Source organism: Brachionichthys hirsutus, chromosome 10 (assembly GCF_040956055.1).
Source record: "Brachionichthys hirsutus isolate HB-005 chromosome 10, CSIRO-AGI_Bhir_v1, whole genome shotgun sequence".
In the NCBI taxonomy this organism is placed as follows: Eukaryota; Metazoa; Chordata; class Actinopteri; order Lophiiformes; family Brachionichthyidae; genus Brachionichthys; species Brachionichthys hirsutus.
In genome coordinates this window covers 10,691,251-10,712,038 of record NC_090906.1, presented here as the reverse complement: position 1 = coordinate 10,712,038, position 20,788 = coordinate 10,691,251, and the positions used below count along the sequence as shown (strand labels likewise).

The window sequence follows — 20,788 nt, the reverse complement described above, 5'->3', positions numbered from 1 at the left end:
CTGAATTTTTTGCAGGATTTGTAGAGAATTGATTTAAACAAGTAAAACTAATTACGTCCTTTAAGAGTCAAATATTTTGTATTCTTCCTTCCAATTAGTTTTTCTTTGCAAATCTAGTCAACTACAAGTCCATGTGTTATTGTACCCATCAGCAGGGGACTGACTGGCTCCTAATCTTTAATCTTATGTTTATAGCATCTAGCATCGGCTGTACAGCCCCCCCCTCGTTTAATTTAGTAACTAGCAAACTGCAAATGATCTGGCAGTCATTGAGCATCTACTGTATATCCTAACCTGGGAACAAACTTGCGCATAGTTGGTGCAACCCCGTCCAGGCCCTCGGCCTCAGCCGCAGCAATGTGCCATGTTACACTGAAAAAGAGCGAATCATTCGAGTGTGGTCCTGCTTGTCTAAGCAACTTCATCCTGCTAATTGCATACGTACTGTATGTTGTTACAATTTCATTTATTTATTTCTTCGTTTTTTAATTTTTTAAAAACACCACATTTTCTGAATTTCTACAAGGCCTCCATACTACTGGAAACAAAAGCCTCTGTTTCATGTATTTAATTTGGCTTGACCTCCAACTAGGTGAGCCAAAAAGGAAGGGGACTGCATAAAGACCGAGATGTGGGTGACCCTGGCTGACAATGCTCAGATACGCGTGTGTGTGAGTGTGTGTGTGGTGGTGGGGGGTCTAATAAAAGCCTTTCTGCTTAAATTTAGACATTTACCATAAACTTTGGACTTCTGCAGTCCAAAATTATGGGCCAAATGAGCCAAGAAAGATATATATTTTTTTAAATCAAGTTTATATAGATCGAGTAGTCAGACCTGGTCTAATGAGGATTTGGCAACTGTACCATGTCTATGCAAGGAGGCCCCCTCAGCTCTATAATATGTATTTTTTTTCTGGCTCTGTGATTGGTTCGTTTGTGGCTCTGTTTTCACCCCTTTTTCTCTAGTCATCACCCCCATCATCCTTTCCTTTCTCCTTCTTGTCCTTCTTGTCTTTCTTCTTCTTCTTCTTCTTCTTGGCGTCATCCTTCTTGCCAAAGCTTATGAAATCACCTTTGTCGTCCACGGGGCCGCCATCATGTCGGATTGAAATGATGGCCGGCGATCCGGGGATGATGAAGGCTTCAGGAGGAATCTCCCCGGGCTTCAGGGGCTGCTGAGGGCAGTAGCCTTGTGCAGCACCATATCTGAAGTGCCAGCTGTTGCTGTTGACTCCCGCACCCACTGGGGGGGACAGCTCCCCTCCACCCTCTCCGTCTACGCAGATAGGATGAAAAAACAGGGAAACCATGTCTGATATTATTTACCGGTATTTGATCACCAACTGAAAATGGCTTGTTCTTTTTCTTGCCAACAATTAGATGAGAAAATCTCAACAGCTGTCATGTTTCTATAGTAACATGTGAAACTACCATCTGCAGCCGGTTACCGGTACCTTTATTTCTCAGTATCTGCTTCTTATGCCGACAATGCTTTCCCCCTTTTTCAGATTTATTTATTTGGCTTCTAAGATGCTCATGAAATCTGACATATTAAGCAAAAGGGGGCAGTGAAATTCCAAATGGAGCAACAGCCACAGGGAGTAGACATTTGTTATAGGACTGCAATTCAGGCAACACTCCAAGGCACTAACCTTTAGACCAAAGGGATGTTAAACTTGGCATTATGATTCGCATTTGTATTTGGATGATGGCAGCAGATTAAATGGCGCTCTCACAGGAGGCCGGAGACAGGGATTCAACATTTAGAAACGAGGCTTGGATGTGACAGATGCATAGTAAGTCAGAAAAAAAAGACAATTAAAGAATATTGTGCATAGGGAAAATGAGACGCATCTATTACGCAGCTATTAAGGTCAAAAAGTTGAAGATGTCAGAATGAAAATGAAAGAAGACACTAGATGAGATAAGGAGAGAAAGGAATAAGGGAGAGGGAGGGATCGAGGCAGTTAGGAAGATGGGGGTGGGTGGGTTTTGCAGACACGGTGCTCTCAGGCCCACACCAGTTCCCTCTGCAATGACCTACTTTCAGTCTGGATTTTATTTAGATCAAATACAGGCCCTTGCAAAAAAATTCTCTTTGATTTTTCTTTGTAGGTTATTTATGGCATTACTAGAGCACCGAAATGGTTTCAATGACCATCCCATTGGGATGTAAGCTATTTTTCACACTTCGTCCAACTGAGTGGCAACAATGAGCTCATCAATTGTCAGATACACACGGATATAAGGAAGCGTAGAGGTTGTGGGTTCTGTCACCTTGAACGATGGATCAATGTGCGTTGCTGCTCAGTTTAACCACCGAGCTCATGATGGAGCCGTGAGCGAAAGAGCATTGATCAGGTCTTACGATGTAAATGTGATGCTGTGAAGGAGCAGTGTTGTAATTAACAGATACATAATGCATATTATACAATTCCCCACCAGCCATTCAGAACTGAAGAAGCCTTTTGGATGAAAAATCTTCAATCTCCTCCCAAAAATTCCAGTTTAATTTATTAAACACAAAGGAGCATACTGGACTGGACTGTGTTCTTTCTTTCTTTGTCTTTTTTTTTTTTTATTGTTCACTTGTATTAAGTTTAAGGTTTTAATATCAAGACACGAGTAGCAACATCCCACCGTAACATGAACACAGACGTGCATGAAACATTTATTTTCCCCTTGCAAAAATAGAAGTGTTCATTTTTAAGTGACATTAAAAAATTAGCATGTGAAAGACCGCGATAAATAAAGGATGTCTCGCCGTGACTGGCGAGGATTTTGACATTCAACGTAGCTTTTTCGTCTGAGATAATGTCCTCTCATGTTACATAATTTTTGACATGTTCTTAAAAAAAAATAAAATAAAATAAAATCCAAGTGCAGCTAATTGACCTGTGTAATTTAGCTTGTTTAATGATTAGTCAGTGTCAGATGTTATCATCTTATCTTATCATTAGCGGAGTTAGCTCTTTAATACTGTAATACTAGTCTGGTTCCTAGGATAATGACATTTGATGGTACGGTCTGTCTGTTTGTATTTAATCTGGGTATTAAACACGGGAAGAGGATCCGGTATTTGAAACGAGTCCCATTCAAGTCGCTCTCCCTGGCTCAGTGAGGAGGACAGGACTGCTTCTCCTGTGGAGGAGGACAGCCATGCCTAAAATAAACTGAACAGACAGCCTGTGATTTAAAGATGTGCAAAATAGTGTGGAACAGCTTATTGGACCAGTAACAGTTTGCATTGCATCGCACCTCCATTTTATATAACCATTTAGTTTTACCTGATGCTGCTATTTAAAAGATGGTGATTCGACAGTTTGTCAGAAGAGTCTGAGAATACTATTTTTGGACAGTCGTGTAAAGCAGCTGACTGAACATCTACAAAGAGTCTTTTTTTATATAATTTTTTTTTATGTTTCCTTGTAAACTGAAAACACATTTCAAATTTAATCCAGGACGGTTTGGTATTAATATAAAACAATTTAAGATACCAATATCTTAATGTGATCAATATGAGTGTGAATCAATGTTACTCTGAGCTATGACCTACTTAGCGGAGTACTGGACAATTTGTAGATGTATAGGATACAAATCATTGTAGAGTCGGTTTGCAAAGTTGGCAAAGCTGCAAACTCATTCCTGTTTTGTTATCGCAATGTAAATGTTTCCCTTCAACAGTCCGGCTGGCGCTCGATGAGTTAAAAATCCCTCTGCGTGACCAACTGAGCCAAAATGTCAAGTGGCTGAGCAGAGTCAAATAAATTGAATTATTGTCTCGGCATCTTGGGACATCCCAGGGCTCTCTGCATGGGCTGCGACAAATCCAAACCTCTGACACCGTTAATTAGAATCCTGATTTAGGTATTAATCTGAGATGATACATGTGTCAAAGCCTGCATGTGGAAAAGAATAAATAAATAAATCATAAAGAGCAGATCCCTCCAGTGCCTGCAGGAGCCTATACAACGACTCAGAACTTTGCTTCCTTGGTGCCACGGTTTCTCCAACGCGGAGGATTATTTGTAACTCTGCAGTTGCTTCACATTAGCCTATATTTCATAGCAAACATGCATTTGAGATGGATTATCGTGTAACTGCTGGTAAGCGGGTCAGTGAGGATGTTGCTATGACACCTGCCGTAGATATGTGGGTGTCTGAAGCACCGTTTCATGTAACCTGGTGTCCTACATTTAAAAGAGGCTATGTTATTTCCTGTCTCATCCAGGATACAGTTCCTTCTAAAATTAATCCCTCTGGCACTTTGGAGCACAAATCTGACAGTGTAATGCTTTTATTTTTTTTTTTAAAGGGACACATCTCATTATTAGATGATTCCCCCTCAATTACCTGCTACCCTGTTTCCTCTTAATACCTGCCCTTGCCGAGTCTCCTTCTGTTTTCCGCTCCCCACTCTGTCTATAAATCTTCCATTCAGAGATGTGACTGGTTGCCATAGAAACTGCCTTCGCCCACTTCCCACTGATGGAGGGTGCGGTCGCTGCAGCAATCTCTCCGTTAGACAATGTTGCCAGGCAACAGGTCACATGGTGTTCCCTAGCAACAACACTACTGCAGGAATCTGCCAATCCTCTTACCCCCCCCCCCCCCCATTTATTTGTCCTCTTCCTTTCCTTCCTCTGTTTTAGCCTTTTGAACCCTTAAACCTGGAAGGCTTGAAAAGTTTTCTTGAAAAATCTAAACAGAAGCTGCAAAAATGATTTCAATTGTGTGTTGTTATCATTTATGACTTTATCAGTGTTTTTTCTGCAGGAAAATTAACCCCATCACTGCTAGTTTGTTTCAGTAGAGGTGCAGGTTTTATATTTCGCAATAATAAAAAAAGCATATTGAGAAAAAAAACATGTTGCTGGAGCAAAACACACCCCTAAACTGCTTCATGTCACAGGATCTCTCCCTTTTTCTTTTTTTTACTGCTGTCTCTTGACATACTGATAATAACGTCTCTTTCCCTCTGGCGTAAGACAAATGTCTCCTCATCTGGACCAGGGTCACTTATATAAACACAGTTTTGAGGGAGCCGCTTTTAGACACATCACAGCATAACGGACAACTTCATAATGATAGCAATTCACTGTGGACATTTAAATGTGACACAGTGAAGCCCCAACAAAGTAGACCAACCTGCAAGTCCTACGGCTGTGCATCGAGCTGCTCTCATATTATTTCTGCACACCAATGCCAAAAACGGGAACAGCTTGTCTCTCTAATAATCCTCCTCAGGAACACAATGTTTCCAAGCACAAACATCTTCCGCTTGTGTCGCTGCATGTTTTAAATGTTGCCACCTAGTCGGAACGACTAGTTTCTTGTTCGAAATTGCTTGCTTTTTTTAACATTTATGTTTTAGCAACTCCTCCATGCTGCCAGCTGCTTAAAAGGGGCGGATACAGCACTGCTCTGCACGAAGACCTCAGGCATTAGGGACCTAAATTAAGCTTCGTATGCATGAGCATCACCCCAAGACGATGTAGATATTCAATGGACACTTCTCTTTAATCCATGGTGGAAGCCATGGATTGATGATGATGATGATGATTAAGGCAATGGATGAATTAATTCAAATGTGTAAGTGGGTAATGTGACACTTAAAATGAAAATGCATTTGCAAGCTCTGTGGTAACCTTCATTGTTGGTATAATTCTTATCATTGGATACTGTTTACCAGCACTGGAAAATTGTTGGGGCTGTTTACACTGAGAGCACTGCAGCTTGCAACAGCTGGGAGGAAGAGGATTGGCTGAAGGAGCCAGTCGGGAATGCCAAGAAGGAACAGCGCCAGAATGACCAGCATCAACAACATTGTTTATTTGTTGAAATAATCCCAATGAAATGTTCATTCAGAATGTTACGCCCTTTCACTCTAATTTCAACAGGCGGCTCGTTGTATAACGTTAAGCCTCATCATTACAGCTCCGTGTTTCTCTATCATTTACATGATTATAACGTCATTTCTCAGTCCTGGCAAACAAATCATTTTTCAATGGCTCAAATGAACATATTTAAAGAACTGGACTCGACCTTCTGCTCACCTGCAGCGCTGGACACCGTGGGCCAGTTCTGGACCAGCATCCCCTGTGCACCCTGCATCACAGAGGACTCCTCCATGTGGACCGCACTGAAAGGCAGAACACATTCAGAAAAACTGAGAAACAGCAATCCAAAATGAACCTCTGTGCTATGAGGTGTGGCCTTGCTATTATAATTTCAGCGTTACAAAACACAATTTAAAGGACATCCATTCTTTAATATCTCAGGGGGATATTTCTGTGTAAATCTTTTTTTTTTTTACTGATTTGATTTTAAAGAAACAAAGCAAAGTGAAAACAGAAGAAGATGGTTATTTGAAACAAGGAAGGCAGTCATAATATTCACTAACAGAAGCATACTGTGTGGACGTACGGTCGCATAGAATCATTAAAACTGATCTTAAATCTTCAGTTCGTGTAAAGCTTTGATGAACACAAACACAGCCAGAGGCAGACATCCAGTTTCTAGCCAAGGCGGTGAATCCCCCCCCCCCCTCCTATACATCCATAATGAATATAGAGCCTGCTGTATAGGATGACTTACCCTGCAATGCAGCACACACTGCATCGACCTTAAACTGCAAACACACTTTTGTTGAGCACTGATTCATCGTGAACATTTACATTTACACTCTGAGCAGTGCAGGGTTTTCTGCTATTACATAATCAAAGGTGCAGATTTAATGTGTGAGAATAAGATGGGATAGATGGGCCTGCTGTTCTCTTCATCCATTAACTGCACCAGGAGTGTGGGTCAGTAAAGTCGGTGCTACCTGCTGTGTGTCGCGTGATACGTTCCAGTTGAGGCTCAGAGATCAAATGTATCCCCGCGTGTCGTAGAGCCCCTGCCATATCGGAGACGCCAGCAGCAAATTGCAATTATGATTCATGTTAATCCATATCATGATGACATGAATCAACATTAATATCAAATTAAATCAAATGGAGATGCAGTCAAATTCACAGCAGAACGGTAAGCGTTGTTGGAAGCCATGTAATGTTAAACGCCTTTACGACATTGTATTAAATTAGCATCCAGTGTTTTAACAACAATGACTGGAGTTTGAAATGTCCTCTGTTTTCTGTTGCCGAACCTCATCACTGGATAAATTGTAAAAAAAAAAACCCACAGAAATACACACAGAAACATTGAAACACATGCGCACACTGAGCGTCTGTCTGTGCACACGCAGAAGCACGTGCACATCTGATAATCTGAGAAAGGTCATAGCTCATTTGTCCTTCATGCATCCTGCGTAAAGCCTGTAACTGGGGGAGGCGACGCTCAGAATGTCGATGGCCTATATTGCATTACGCTGCAGAGGAACGGTGCTCTATGCATTAATTGACGTGAGCTGCACATTCCAGTAGGGCCTGCAGCAAAGCCTGGGTGGAGACGGCGGGATGAATAGGTGTAACTTCTATGTCATGATCAAAAGTTGCAAATGAGCCTAGTATGGAAAATGCTTACCTCTGCACCCCTGCCCTCAAAGATGCAGAATATCGCCAGTCAGCATTTGGAGCTTTTGGCTGAGCGAGCATGAGGTATATGAGAGAAAGAGAAAGAGAGAGAGGGAGAGAGGTTAGTTTGATCTCGTACATTGTAGAGCCCGGCTGGGCCAAAGTCTCATCAATTAATCATGATACACATCCCAGCTCTGGATGTGATAGGAACGCTGCAATCATGTCCTTTGCAAGAGCATGTGCGCGCACACACACACACACACACACATAAATTTTAAAAAGGCCACAACTGAGAGCTTTATTGATGCCTTTTTTGGACAGCCTCATCATTACTCCGCTGTATAAACGTGAGATCTGGGAGAGTTAGACCCTTTTCAAAAATGTGGGTGTGTTTGTTTTGCTGTTGTGTGTCTTTGAGTGCAACTTCAGTAAATCTGTTTGCTCTTGATGAACCGGGGCTGAGTGCTCAGAACTCCCAGAGGACTTGTGGAAAATTATTGCCTGCAGGACAGCTGCATCCTGTGGCTCTGGCCTGCAAAGAGCAAAGCAGCCATTTGGACAAGGTGTCATATCTGGTGGAATGTAAAGCATCAGATAATAAGATTTTAGATTTTTAGTAACTTCATCTTCTCTCTCTTATCATCTTTAATAAACAACCTTTTTGACGATCCTTCGCCTAAAACCAGGCTTGGAAATGAAAACAACTCGCCTAAATATTCAAATGCATTTTAAATATCATTATTTTTAATAGCATAAAGATGAGTCAACATGTTAAGAATAATAGGACTCTAGCTCATTTGTCTGTAATTAGAACCCTGTGCATTTTGTGGGGTCAAAAGTCCCATTTTTAATGAGACTGCCTTTCATGGCCATTAATTATGTCTCGCTGTTTCATAATTATGTTCGTCATGAATGGATGCTGCACATGCACCGTCCAGAAACAACTATGAATATTGCGATTCAAGATAATTCTGCCAGCACCATGTGGTTTGCAGCCTTGACGCAAGTGTCCCGGATAAAGATGGCACATTACGTTCCTCAGTTCAGTTCAGATGGGAACTATTTTGTGCTGGCAGACCCAGCCTCTTGGAGTAAATCTAATTTGCAGGGCCGAGGAACAGAGGCTGAAGGTTAATTTAATTTACACTGCTACACCCGACTTGCTAAGACAGTCGCTCATAACTAATGTACCAGCGGCTGGCACCTGGTAATTAAAATAATGCATCCCAGAGATACTCTCTTAATCATATGAGCCTTTGCCTCAATGACAGGTTTAAAAAAAATAAGATATAAAACAGTGTCATGGACCTCTGTCTCGTAAAAGAAAATAAAAACATCAAATTAAGAAAAGCAAGTATGCTCATATAAGGAAAAAACATTTTGATCTTTATCATCTGATTATCTGCATCGTTGTCATCTCCACTCTTTGCTTGTTTGGTTTTACCACGTTGATGGTGCTGGCTGACAATGACGGCGATCTGTATAAATCCACCTATAGTTTACCGCATTGTGTCTCTCTCATCATCAGAGGCAGCAAGAAATAGTCTTGCTGGATTTGAATCACGGCAATTTAACTCCAACTGCTGCAGCGTAAGTCTTACTCGTAACACAGATAGTGAAGGCCATGCATTTAACGCTCTCAGTGTGAAACTGCAACACAGATCTCTGAATCATCAGAAGCCACACGGGACCCTGAAAAGCATCAGAGCTGACACTCACAGCGTGAGCTCGGGGTTTGACCTGAGCACAGCGTAGAAGGAGGCCTGCGAGAGTAAATTCATTTGCAGCACAGGATGAATATGACAACAGCAACAAAAAAGCCATGTTGAGCACGTACATTAAAAGGGTCTGATATCGTTTTAGAAACATTATCCTCATTAGAGCCATTAATATTGTAAACACGATGAGTCAGGGCCCCACAGCTACATAGACAAAGGTAAACACAGGAAAGTAATGACGCACCTCTGGGCACATTTGCAGCGAAGCATCAGGCATGCTCAGTCTGCGGACAAATCCGCTTCCACTTGTGAAGAAGCGGTCGGCACCGCTGCCCCAGGTGCCGCTGATGGGACGTCCTGTGTTGTAGAACATGAACGTGTCACTGCCAGAGGTGGCTGTCAGGCAGGTCTTGTAGCAGTAAGTCTTTGTTAGGGAACCGTTCCCGCGCACTTCGATGTAATGAGGCTCCACTTTCAGGTCTCTCCGAAGCACCACGTTGCTGTTGGGTTGCTGCGCCCCAGCTCCACCGCCGCCTCCCCCACCAGCGCTCACGCTGCTGCTCCCGCCGTCTGGAGGGGGCTTCTGTGACACACAGCAAGGGGAGCAGGACCCGGGCTGGGTGCAGTAGGCATGACAGCGGACGATAGCCAGCACCACCACAGTGACGAGGAAAACGAAGGTGGTGGCGCTCAAAGCCACAATCAGGTAGAGGGTCACATTGGAGAAAAGCAGCATGCTGTGAGGTCGGATGATTCTCTTGGGGTCAGGGGCCGCTTTGGGAGGCACCTCCATGACAGCCACGTTGATGGTGGCGGTAGAGGAGAGGACAGGCTGCCCATGGTCCCTCACGACAACGGTTAGAGCAAAGGAGGTGTAGTTGTCCTCCTGGATCCTGCGAGTTGTTCTGATCTCGCCGGTGTGTTCGTGCACCTTGAACAAGTCCAGGTCGGTGGCTGTGTCGAGGACGTACACCAGCCAGGCGTTTGGGCCAGCATCGGCATCATAGGCCACCACTTTGGTCACCAAGGCACCGGGCTCTGCATTCTTCTGCACCGTCTCCAAGGACCGGGTGCCGTTACGAGGAGGGTTGACGATCAGCGGGGAATGGTCGTTCTGATCCATTATGTAGATGTAGACTGTGGCAACGCGGCTGAGTGGGGGGATGCCCCCGTCTTGGGCTTTGACCTGGAAGTGAAACTCTCTCAGTGACTCATAGTCGAAGGCTTGCAGGGCGTAAGCCTCCCCTGTGTCGGCCTTCACAGACACATACGAGGTGACAGGGATGCCGTGGTTGTTGTCGTTAAGCACTGTGTAGGTGATGCGCGCGTTCTCTTTGATGTCCGCGTCTTGAGCTTTCACAGTGCACAGAGACGCCCCCAGGGCGTTGTTCTCACCCACGTAGACGGTATAGGAAGTCTGCTCAAATCGTGGCGGGTTGTCGTTAACATCAGCCACGTCCACCTGTATGGTCTTCTGCGAGGATAGAGGGGGGGTCCCCCTGTCTGTGGCACTCAGAGTGACATTGTAGGCATCGGTGGTCTCACGGTCCAGGAAGGCTGAGGTAACCAGAGTGTAGTAATTTCTGAAAGACTTGATCTTGAAAGGAAGGCCAGTTGGGATCTCTAAGCTCACCTGCTTGTTGGCTCCGGAGTCTCGATCGGTAACGCTAATGAGGGCCACGACTGTGTCTGCGCGGGCGTCCTCCCTCACCGGGCTGGACAGAGACGACAGCACTATCTGAGGGACATTGTCATTCACGTCCACCACCTCCGCCACCACCTTGCAGTGGGACGCCACGGCTCCGGGGCCCTTGTCCATTGCCTGGATGTACATCTCGTAGGAGTTGGTTTCTTCGTAGTCGACATTGTTCCGGACTCGTATTTCTCCGGTATGAGTGTCCATGCTGAACATCTGCCTCACCCTCTCCGGGGTGTAGCTGCTGAACGAGTAATACACCTCCCCATTCGTGCCCTCGTCCACATCAACCGCATTCAGCTTAATCACCAGAGTGTCTTTGGGAGAATTTTCCAGCAGTTTCACCTTGTACACCGAGTTGTCGAATGTGGGATTATTGTCATTCGAGTCCAGGACACGGATATTGATTTTAGCCGTGCCCGATGTCTCTGGCGTCCCACCGTCCACAGCACTCAGGATTAACTGGTGATAAGGCGTCTGCTCACGATCAAGGGGCTTTTTGAGCACGAGCTCGATGTGCTTTGTATTCATGGACGGTTTGTTAGACACCAGCGCAAAATGATCATTTGTGCTAAGCTGGTACACACGAACTGAGTTTGACCCAACGTCTGGGTCTTGGGCGTTTTCAATCGGGTAACGAGAGCCCGGTAACGCAGATTCTATTATTTCCAGTTGGTACTCATCTCTAGGGAACTGCGGCGAATTGTCGTTGACATCCAAAATCTCCACCTCGACGCGGTGGTCTTCAGTGGGGTTTTCAACCAGCACCTCCAGGTTGATGAGGCAGGTGATGGACGAGTCGCACAGCGCCTCCCTGTCGATCCTTTCATTGACAAGCAATTTCCCATTTTTGGGGTTGACAATCACATAGCGCTTGCCGCCGTTGGCGGTTACCTTAATTTTTCTGGCACTGAGCTTTCGAATATCCAGCCCCAAGTCGTGCGCCAGATCACCGACCAGCGCTCCATTTTCCAGTTCTTCTGAAATGGAATAACGCAACTGTCCAAACGAAAGGCCACAAAATAAGGAAAATATCACAAAATAAAAAGGCACATTGTTCCCTATCCAGTTGCATATCCCCGCCACAGCCATCGCAAGCTCGTAGGATCCGCAGACGGATTAAACGCAGCCCTCCGCCGTTTCAGCTTGCAGTATCTCCCGTCCCAGCACCTCATTAAGGTGGGCTAATTGGTCTCCCGGTAAATGAAACAGAAGCGGATCGTCCATTGTGTTGCCCGGCTGAGGTGAATTCTTTCCAGCGCGCCCATATTTCCTTTGTCCGTGATTTTTTTTTTTTTTCCGTGTGTGTGTGTGCGTGTTTGTGTGTGTCTCCAATGCGCGCTGCTGACGGGCGTGTTTCCGCTGCCGCTGGAGCTGTGAGATCAGTCAAAGCAGTCGAAACATGACAAAACCAAACCGGAAAGGAACTTTGTGATGTTTCAGAATAAAATTGCTATACTTCTCGTCAATCTCAGTTTTTCCCTTGACAGAGGTCAAAAAATGAAAGAACGTATTTAGCACTCCAAGCTTATAATGCTATAAGTCAAAGTATTTCATAATTAAAAACCTAAAACTTTGCTGCATATATATTATTATGTTATTTTGTAAACATTAACCGGAAGTTGAGTAATTAATGTAGCTGACTTGACATTTGGAACTCGTTATCCCACCCTTGCGCGCACCCAGACTCCGGCTCACTCATCTTCATTGTGGCGCAGCTCCCCACCCTTTTCTTCTTTCCTCTCATCCCTCCATCATAATGTCGGTGGAGGGTCTGGCTGCGTAAAGACGACAGGCACAAGAACCTCCAAAATAAGTAACGGTAACACAACACAAAACAACGTGCCCGTCATTAATTCAACAGCGGAATTGCTGCGCGACACATTATTGGCGCATGCACGGTGGGATGTGACCGAAACGCTCGGTTTACCGGCGTCACGTGTCTGGATGCTGTTGCTTCGAATCGAAGGTCAAAGACAACCTGCATTGGAGTCTAATCAAGATGAACGTCTCCACCAAAATAGCACATGTGCGGAAAAACACCAGGTCATATGTAGACTGGCTCATGCCCCCCCCCGCGCCTTTGCATGTGCTGGAGTGGTACGGATGGCGAATTTGCCGGTAGCGATTGTGCGGCGCAGCCTAGCGCATGGAGCGCGTTTGGGCATGGCGCAGCAGAATGGGAGCATCGCACTGACAATCACAACCTTCCCTCCGCACGGAACACTGTCAGCGGGAGGGAGACCTCAGACTGTCAGGTCACATAATCGTATTTAAGATGCCCGTGGTGGACCACAGAGCAGAAGTCTCGTTTCCTCTATAGCTGGAAGAGAGACATGATATATGGTTAGTCTATAGGGCGGAGGAAGCATAGACGCGGATGGTGCGCCGAATGCAGCCCATGCAAAATTAAAATTACAATAGAATTAGAGTCAGGCTTTTAAGAGCCATTCTACTTGCACTCTTCAGGAAACGCACAACCCCTTTTCTTTATTCTAGGAATTAACTTAGCTGGCGGTGAAAATTAAAGAAGGCTTATTATAATATAGATACCGTTCTATACCTATGAGTTTGCAAGTTCTTTAATACGTGAAGGATGCTTATCTAAGTGTGTTATATGGTTATACCTAAAAGCCTTGTAAAGCTTTGATAACTTCCAAACGTCCTCCTTTTGAACTGTACCCGAAGCACCACTAAAACTTCATTATATAAATTATTAAATAATATTGAGTAAATAAATAAATAACGGTCACTCTCTAATTGTTAAATTCCAAGATCCCTATATGTGACAGAGTTCTAAACTTAGCTCTAAAAGTGCTGTATTAAATGTAAATGTTGTATTTTATTGTGTCACATTCCCTTTGTCATATGATATAGAAAATAAAAAAAATATTGCACAGTCTGTGTCCTACATCACAATAAATTCAACTTGAAAGTACAAGAAACAAGCCGAATTATAGCGCTTAAAGAAAATGGACATGAGATCTTAGGATGTAAAAACTCTTTAAGTTAAACTTCATGATGAAACCTAAGGTGGATTTATTATAGTACCGTTATTTGCTGGTGTCAAATCCAGAAGTCACGGCCATTTGGACCACAACAACACGAAATCAATAACATGGATCTCTTGTTTAAAATGTGGGTCATAGTTTAGTGATGACATTTTGGCAGCGGGTGAATCAGCAATTATTGTTTCATGTACCAAAAGGGAAAGAGTGAGGGTTACACCACACCACAGATAATCCGTAGCTAATGACAGTAGCAAACTGCGTCTTGGTAAAAGCATCAAACTCACCAAAAATAAAGAAAGCATTTCACTCTCACACTGAGGGGACTCTTTTTTTGCTGAAGCAGGACTCTGAGAAATCTCTCCAAGACAGAAAAGCAAAGTCGGTCACGACATCTGGCAGGGCACGGCTGTCCTTATAGCCTTCAGCAGGATGGATGAACGGGTGAATGCCTCTGATGGAGTTGACCCATACTGGGGCCTTTTGAATAATCTATGTGGCATCATCTTAACTAATATGCACTAATTTAACACAATCATTTCCTTCATAATGCATGCTTAATTTAAAGCTATAGAAATACATGTCAGCAGTAGACAATGAAAACAAGGGGCAGAAAAATAGGAATAGGAATAAAACAGGTGCAGCTAATTATAAAAAGCACATTCTCAATTTCCCCAAGTGGCTGAAGGATTCAGGCGATTCCCACTGGTGGTATACTGGATAAGTACATTTCATGTGAGTGGGAGAAATATGACCCTCAACTGAAAGCCATGAATTTAAACAGAATATGATATACAGTACCAATGTACTATTCATTGTTCACCTGCTTGGTTTTGGGAGCCATTTTTTTTGCAGCAAAAAACTGGGTTTCCATAGCAACTGCAATTTGATGAATGTTTCACTGCCAGCCTTGATCATCATAATAAATTGGATGTTCTGTGCCGACACAAAACTATGCTTGCATTGCCAACGTATTAAAAAAGTCTGTGGAAAGCTTGTTGGGTGCAGCAAAGACAAAGGAAAGTGCACTAATGTAGCCTTGGAGTTTAAATTATTTATTTAAAGAAAATGTTATTCACAGGATATGCATTTCAATGTGGTGTGAGGTTATTGGGCAGCAGGCTGGAGCTGTGATTGCAAAGACAGCTGCAATGTCCTTAAGCAAATCACTGTCTGCGCATCTGTGCATCACATATTTAATTCAATTCAGTTTTATTTGTATAATGCCAGATCACTACAACATGTTATCGGACGGCACTTTTCAGCTAAAGGAGGGACATACCTGTTCTTCTAGAACCCTACTTGTCCCACATGCGCAAACATTTTGGACATGGAGGCAAAGAAATGCGTCCTTTTAGCAGAGAGAAAACTTGAGCAGAAACCAAAACTCATTGTGGGCGGCCATCTGCCTTGACCGGTTGGCTGAGGAAAAAGGGAGAGAACCAGAGCGAGCCAGTGACACAGAGAAAAATAAATACATAAATAAAATAAAAACATACATATAAAAAAAAGAGAGACGACAGAGCAGGACGGAGAGGGACAGAATGACAAGACAGAAAGAACAGGATTAGACAGACATATTACAGTTATGAATCTATGCAGTGGTCCATAATATGTAGAGTGGTGACCCAAAGGCAACGGCATTCCGACATAAAAAATAATAATAATTCACAGGCATCAGTCAAGATGGAGCTGAAGCCTCACTGCTCTTAAAGCCACCGTGGTTCTCTGACAGCCCTACCAGCAGATCGGCATGGACTATTTCCATCCCTGGCTCCCCTGGTGAATATCAGGCCTGTTTCTTATTCATGCATACACTTCTATACATAAATATTACACTAATGAAGGCATAAATTCTCTCTAATCTGCATTAGCATCGCCTCATCCAAACAAGATGTTACAGATGTAAGATAAAAGCAACAAGACAAGAGCAGATATAGAATTTGACAACCTTTTCACATCCATGTCTGCTGCAGTGATATAACGGCGTTAACTTCACACAGCCCGGCCACAAAAGTGACACATCACTTCCTCCTCTGACTTGATACTACTTGACGTGTGCTGAAGACGTTTTTTTTTTTTTTGCCTTATCCTTGCAGCTTGGTGAAGACCGAGGCTCCAGGTATTACGACTCATGACCCCATTGTGCACGGGCGCCAGCCACACTGACTTCTCCCTGGCCCTGACTCACTCATTCAAATGGTCACCCTCAGATTTTCGAACACTTTTGACCGATATTGTTGCAAGTCTATTTGCTACGAATGAAAACAACTGATTTGGCTACAGCTGTGGAAAGATTTAAGACAATAATTTGCACATTTATAGACAAGATTAACCTGTCTAGCAGAAAGAATTTGCGTGCCGTGCCCAAATTACATCAGAGTTTTGAAACATCCCCTCTTATAAGATCTCATCAAATAAGACATAACGGCTGGGGTTTGCACTGATTATCTAGACCGGATTGAACACATCTGCATAATCTAGTTAAAATGTTTTTAAACGGCTTGCACCCATCTCTGGAAATCTGCATTTGTAATATTCTAATCCAGCACTCAATAATGTAACAGCCAACCCTCAGTTCCGCAGCACACTTACCGAATCGATATGCCGGTCCAACAGTAGCTCCGTGCAAACAAGAGCACTCCTCTGATTGTGAAGATTATAAAGTGATTTACGATGAAGCCCAGAAAGTAGAATCTGAAAGCTGTGCATCACTGCACAAACACATTCCGATGATTTATAAGGGGACGCTTAAATGCATGGCTCTTCCTTGCTATAAATCATCTTCTGATAATGCTTTCGCTAGTTCACCGTTGAGACCAGAACGTTTTTCCAATGCTGTTCGCTCTGATTGGCAGACAGAAATGCGTTGTGGAAATGCTGCACACTGCAAGTCAAGTCTATTGAATTGCATTTTGCAGCAAACATCCAGCCCAGAGGCAATATCTGAAAGGCCCAGAGTACAGAAATGTGACACGATACTACATTTATGTAGTGTATATCCTCATAGAAATCCTCATATACCTACTTTGCTAGATACGCTCCCTTGCATTTGGTTGGTTTTAATGATCAAATCTGCATCTCCTGGTTCAAAACCTGCCCCAACGGAATGTTGAATGACTTGATTCTGACCCCCAATCCTCCGGTCATATACATGCTGTGTATAGCCGTAACAACATGCATGAAATGTACTGGGTTTTCGAGGCTGGCCGGTTTTCTTGGGACTAGATTCTAACCTCGTGTGCACCGAACAAAGAAACAGGGCCGGCACACAGAGGGCTTAGTAGAGGACATGAAACCTTATCGAAAATTTATTTAGCAGGACTCGTGTTGTTTAATTGATGAACAAATCAGAGATGATGATGCCTAGTCACAGCTGTCGCATGTATTATTAACACTTGAAATGATGCATGGGGAGACTAACGGTAATACTATTATGGGAAGAAAATATTTGGCACAACACCCTGCAGGGCAAAGTCTTTATCATTCAAAATAAAACGCTATTTACTAAAAAGTTTTAAAAAATCTTTTAACACAGTCCTGTTTGCACAGCAGTAAATTGCAGCTTTGTTGCGCAACACTTTTAGCATCCTGGACAGTGCTGGATCTGAGAAAGCAAGCCGCCAGGGATGTGAATTGATGGCATAGAGTTACATACTGTGCAATACTCAGCACAGATGAATGTAGCCACAGGTGCAATGCGTATTCCTCTGACCTACTTCAAATCCATTTAAAGCACAAGAAACCAGAAAACCTTAAGGCTTTTAGTATGGCAGCACCACAGTTGCAAAGTGCTGGTAAGATGAGGGTTAACCATTGGTTTACTACATCATATAACTATGACTACTTCAAAAGTCACATCTCAATTTCTTTTTACCTTATTACATCTTTATTAGCTGTTTATGGTATTTCCATCAGAATTCTTCCTCTGTCACTCATTTTAGTTGATAAAATATCCCCGCCTATCTGATTGGAAAAAGTTATTTGTAATGTAGATGAAGGCAAACTTGCTATCAGACATCTTATTGCTTCTAAGAAATGACCGTAATATCCCAGAATCCACAGAAGCACAACAATACTAAGTCTGAGGTGTAGCTATAGAACTCTATTTTCAATTTGATCAATTATTGTCTCATGTTCTACCAGACAGCCACATATACACCAAACTGTTAATATGCAACATAAATTCAGATTATTACACCTTTATTACATATTAAATGCATTTTGCTTAACTTTTGTTTTTTATCTCAATTAATTTAATCAAGATAATTAAATTACACATACTATATTTGACCCAATATCATTTACCTTTTGTCACTGGCAGTAATTAGTATAGATATATGCATTTCATGCAATTATTATTAAGGTAGGCAGTGCAGTACACTTCAAATATCTTGTATATTCTTATAAATTCATGTGGCGTTTGCACATCAGTGTCAGAGGACTGCAGACTGAGAGGGCTGTGAGGTCATAGTGAATAGCAAAACCAAGCAATTTGGCTGTAGGCTTTGACTAATCCAGACAAAGCTCTTATTTGTCTGCTTCTATGAATATGTCCCTCATTTGCTTTTTGATTCCCAAGAAATAGTTCTGTACGTTAAAGAGTGAAACTGGAACAAATGTGCGGGTGTGTCACATTCCACAAGTCACTGCTGTATTTTTATTTTTTTTATTTTTTTGTAATTACAGACACAACAGCGCAACAGATTAAAAAGCTTTATTCAAACTAGTATGATCAGGCAGAACATTTAAGCCACATATGCAACATCAAAATCTGACGATTAACTCGACATGAAAAAATAAAACAAGTCCATTCTCTCCCATACTGAGTTTGACCCACTAAGTGGAATGGAACTGGATTAGGTATGACGCAACTCTTGAAGTATAGTTTGCAATCTGACTGTCAAATTAGAGGAAAAGCAGAATCTTGAGCACAAATGAGAAACATTTAAGTTTGCACAAACACCTCCCGAGCCATTCGATCACAGTGAATACAGAAGATATCAAAAAAGAATACAGTATAAAAAAAACCAACAAAGTATAAAGCAATTCAGGTTGCAATAAATACATGTATTGGTTCTTCGCATTGCATCTGCTCTGAGTCAAAAGGGCTGAGCCCATAGCCAAAAACACTTCAGTAATTCAAGGTATTTTATCATTTGGGGGGTAAAACTGTCATTTGTGATACTATATGACATGCCATTATTTCATTCATCAACAGTCATATACATCTTTTAAAATGTAGAAGGCACACAAGGAGCTCATCGGATGTGCAATGTATTCTTTTTAAGCGCTGCTGGAAGCAACCAGTTCAGGAATTGTTTGCTAACTAACTCAACAGCCAGCCAGCTGTGTTTACGTCTGCGCAGACCGGTGCATCACCAACACCAGGAAACAGCGACGGGGTTAAAGATTGGTTGGATTTCACCGACTCAGAGTGTGTAGCTTAATGCATCTGGAAATAGTGGGCTGCATTTCTCAGTGGTTGCATCAAAATTAGTGCCGTCACCTGCATAATACTTTTGAAGCAACTAATTTGTTTAGCATAGTCTTTTCTTCGTTGACTCAGCACTAGAATACTGCATCTATAATTAATGTTGAATTCTCCTCTTCACATAAGCCAACATTCTAACCTCAACCAAAGGGCTCTGACCATTAACAGCCTAAGACGTGATCCTCCTAAGCTTCTTATTTCTAACAAATTGAGGTACTGGGCTTTACTGTAGTGCAACAGCGCTACCTCCAAAGTCAAGAAAAGTACACTAACTTTCTTTTGAACTTATTCAGACTATTGAAACAACACGGTATGCACTACACTACAAATATGCAAAACAAATCGAAGAAGCTCACAGAAGCAGCATTAAAACTTAATACGTAAATAATTTAGAAAAACTACTATTCATAAAACAACACTTTGCCTGCACCTGATATTTTCCTTGTACCATGGCAAAGGTAATACAATTTATGTCCTTATTTTGTTTTAAATGAAACAGAGTATTTATCATGACAAAATATTTTTTTTAAATGTCCACTGCCGTTGTATATTTTACAATTTATTACAATTATTTCCTCTGTCTACAATGAATGCAATTCCTATTTAAATTGACAGTTTTATCAGTCTGACAACTGCAAAGATAATATCTTAAAGTGTGTAAATACCTTATTAACAAGAAAAGAGAATTAATATTTGACCCTTGTAATTTTTAACATAATACCTCTTTATAAAAATGCACACCTTCCTCAAACAATTACTCACTTATTCCAACAAGAGGAGGCAGTATTTTAAATAAATAAAGGTTAACATCACTGTGTGTTTTTTGCCACTCTGATAGAACGCGATATTGTTGTTGTTGTTTTTTTTATCCACGCATATATTTATAAAGTCTGAATTGCACACCTGATGTTCAGTTATTTTGCTTATTTTGCTTGGATCTAATCATCGTTTCTATAGAACTACATTATCTACAATCAAATACGAAGAGACACAGCACGTCTCCCGTTTTTTCTTTCTTTCTTTTTTTGTTGTTACAATTCTTAACACATTCATCACTGTTGAGCACAACAAACACTGTAAAAAAAAAGGCGAAACAATAAAATCAAAACCGTGGGCATGTTTCCAGTTAATCCTTGCTGACCGGCTGGACTCGTTACTTCATAGATATTATTGTTTTAGGAAAGAAATAACACAAAGTGCAAAACCTGAATCACTAACTTAACCAGATGCAGTTCAGTGACAGATCATTGGAAGAAATTCGCCCTGATTTGTGTGTATTGTAAATAGGCGTGTTTTAAATGTTTCCTTACAAAAGGTGACATGATGGCAACTTACGGTACATATACAAATGGTTT

General features: G+C 42.3%; 1 protein-coding gene across 1 annotated transcript; it reads right to left on the bottom strand.

Moving 5' to 3' along the window:
* Window positions 1-923: 923 nt before the first annotated feature.
* On the bottom strand, window positions 924-12,023 carry LOC137900795 (protocadherin alpha-C2-like). Its single transcript, XM_068744937.1, has 4 exons — window positions 9,480-12,023; window positions 7,525-7,583; window positions 6,057-6,142; window positions 924-1,276 (listed from the first exon to the last, which is right to left on the bottom strand). Exons 1-4 carry the CDS (start codon window positions 12,021-12,023, stop codon window positions 963-965), a joined length of 3,003 nt encoding a protein of 1,000 aa, XP_068601038.1. The 3' UTR covers window positions 924-962.
* Between the last annotated feature and the right edge of the window lie 8,765 nt (window positions 12,024-20,788).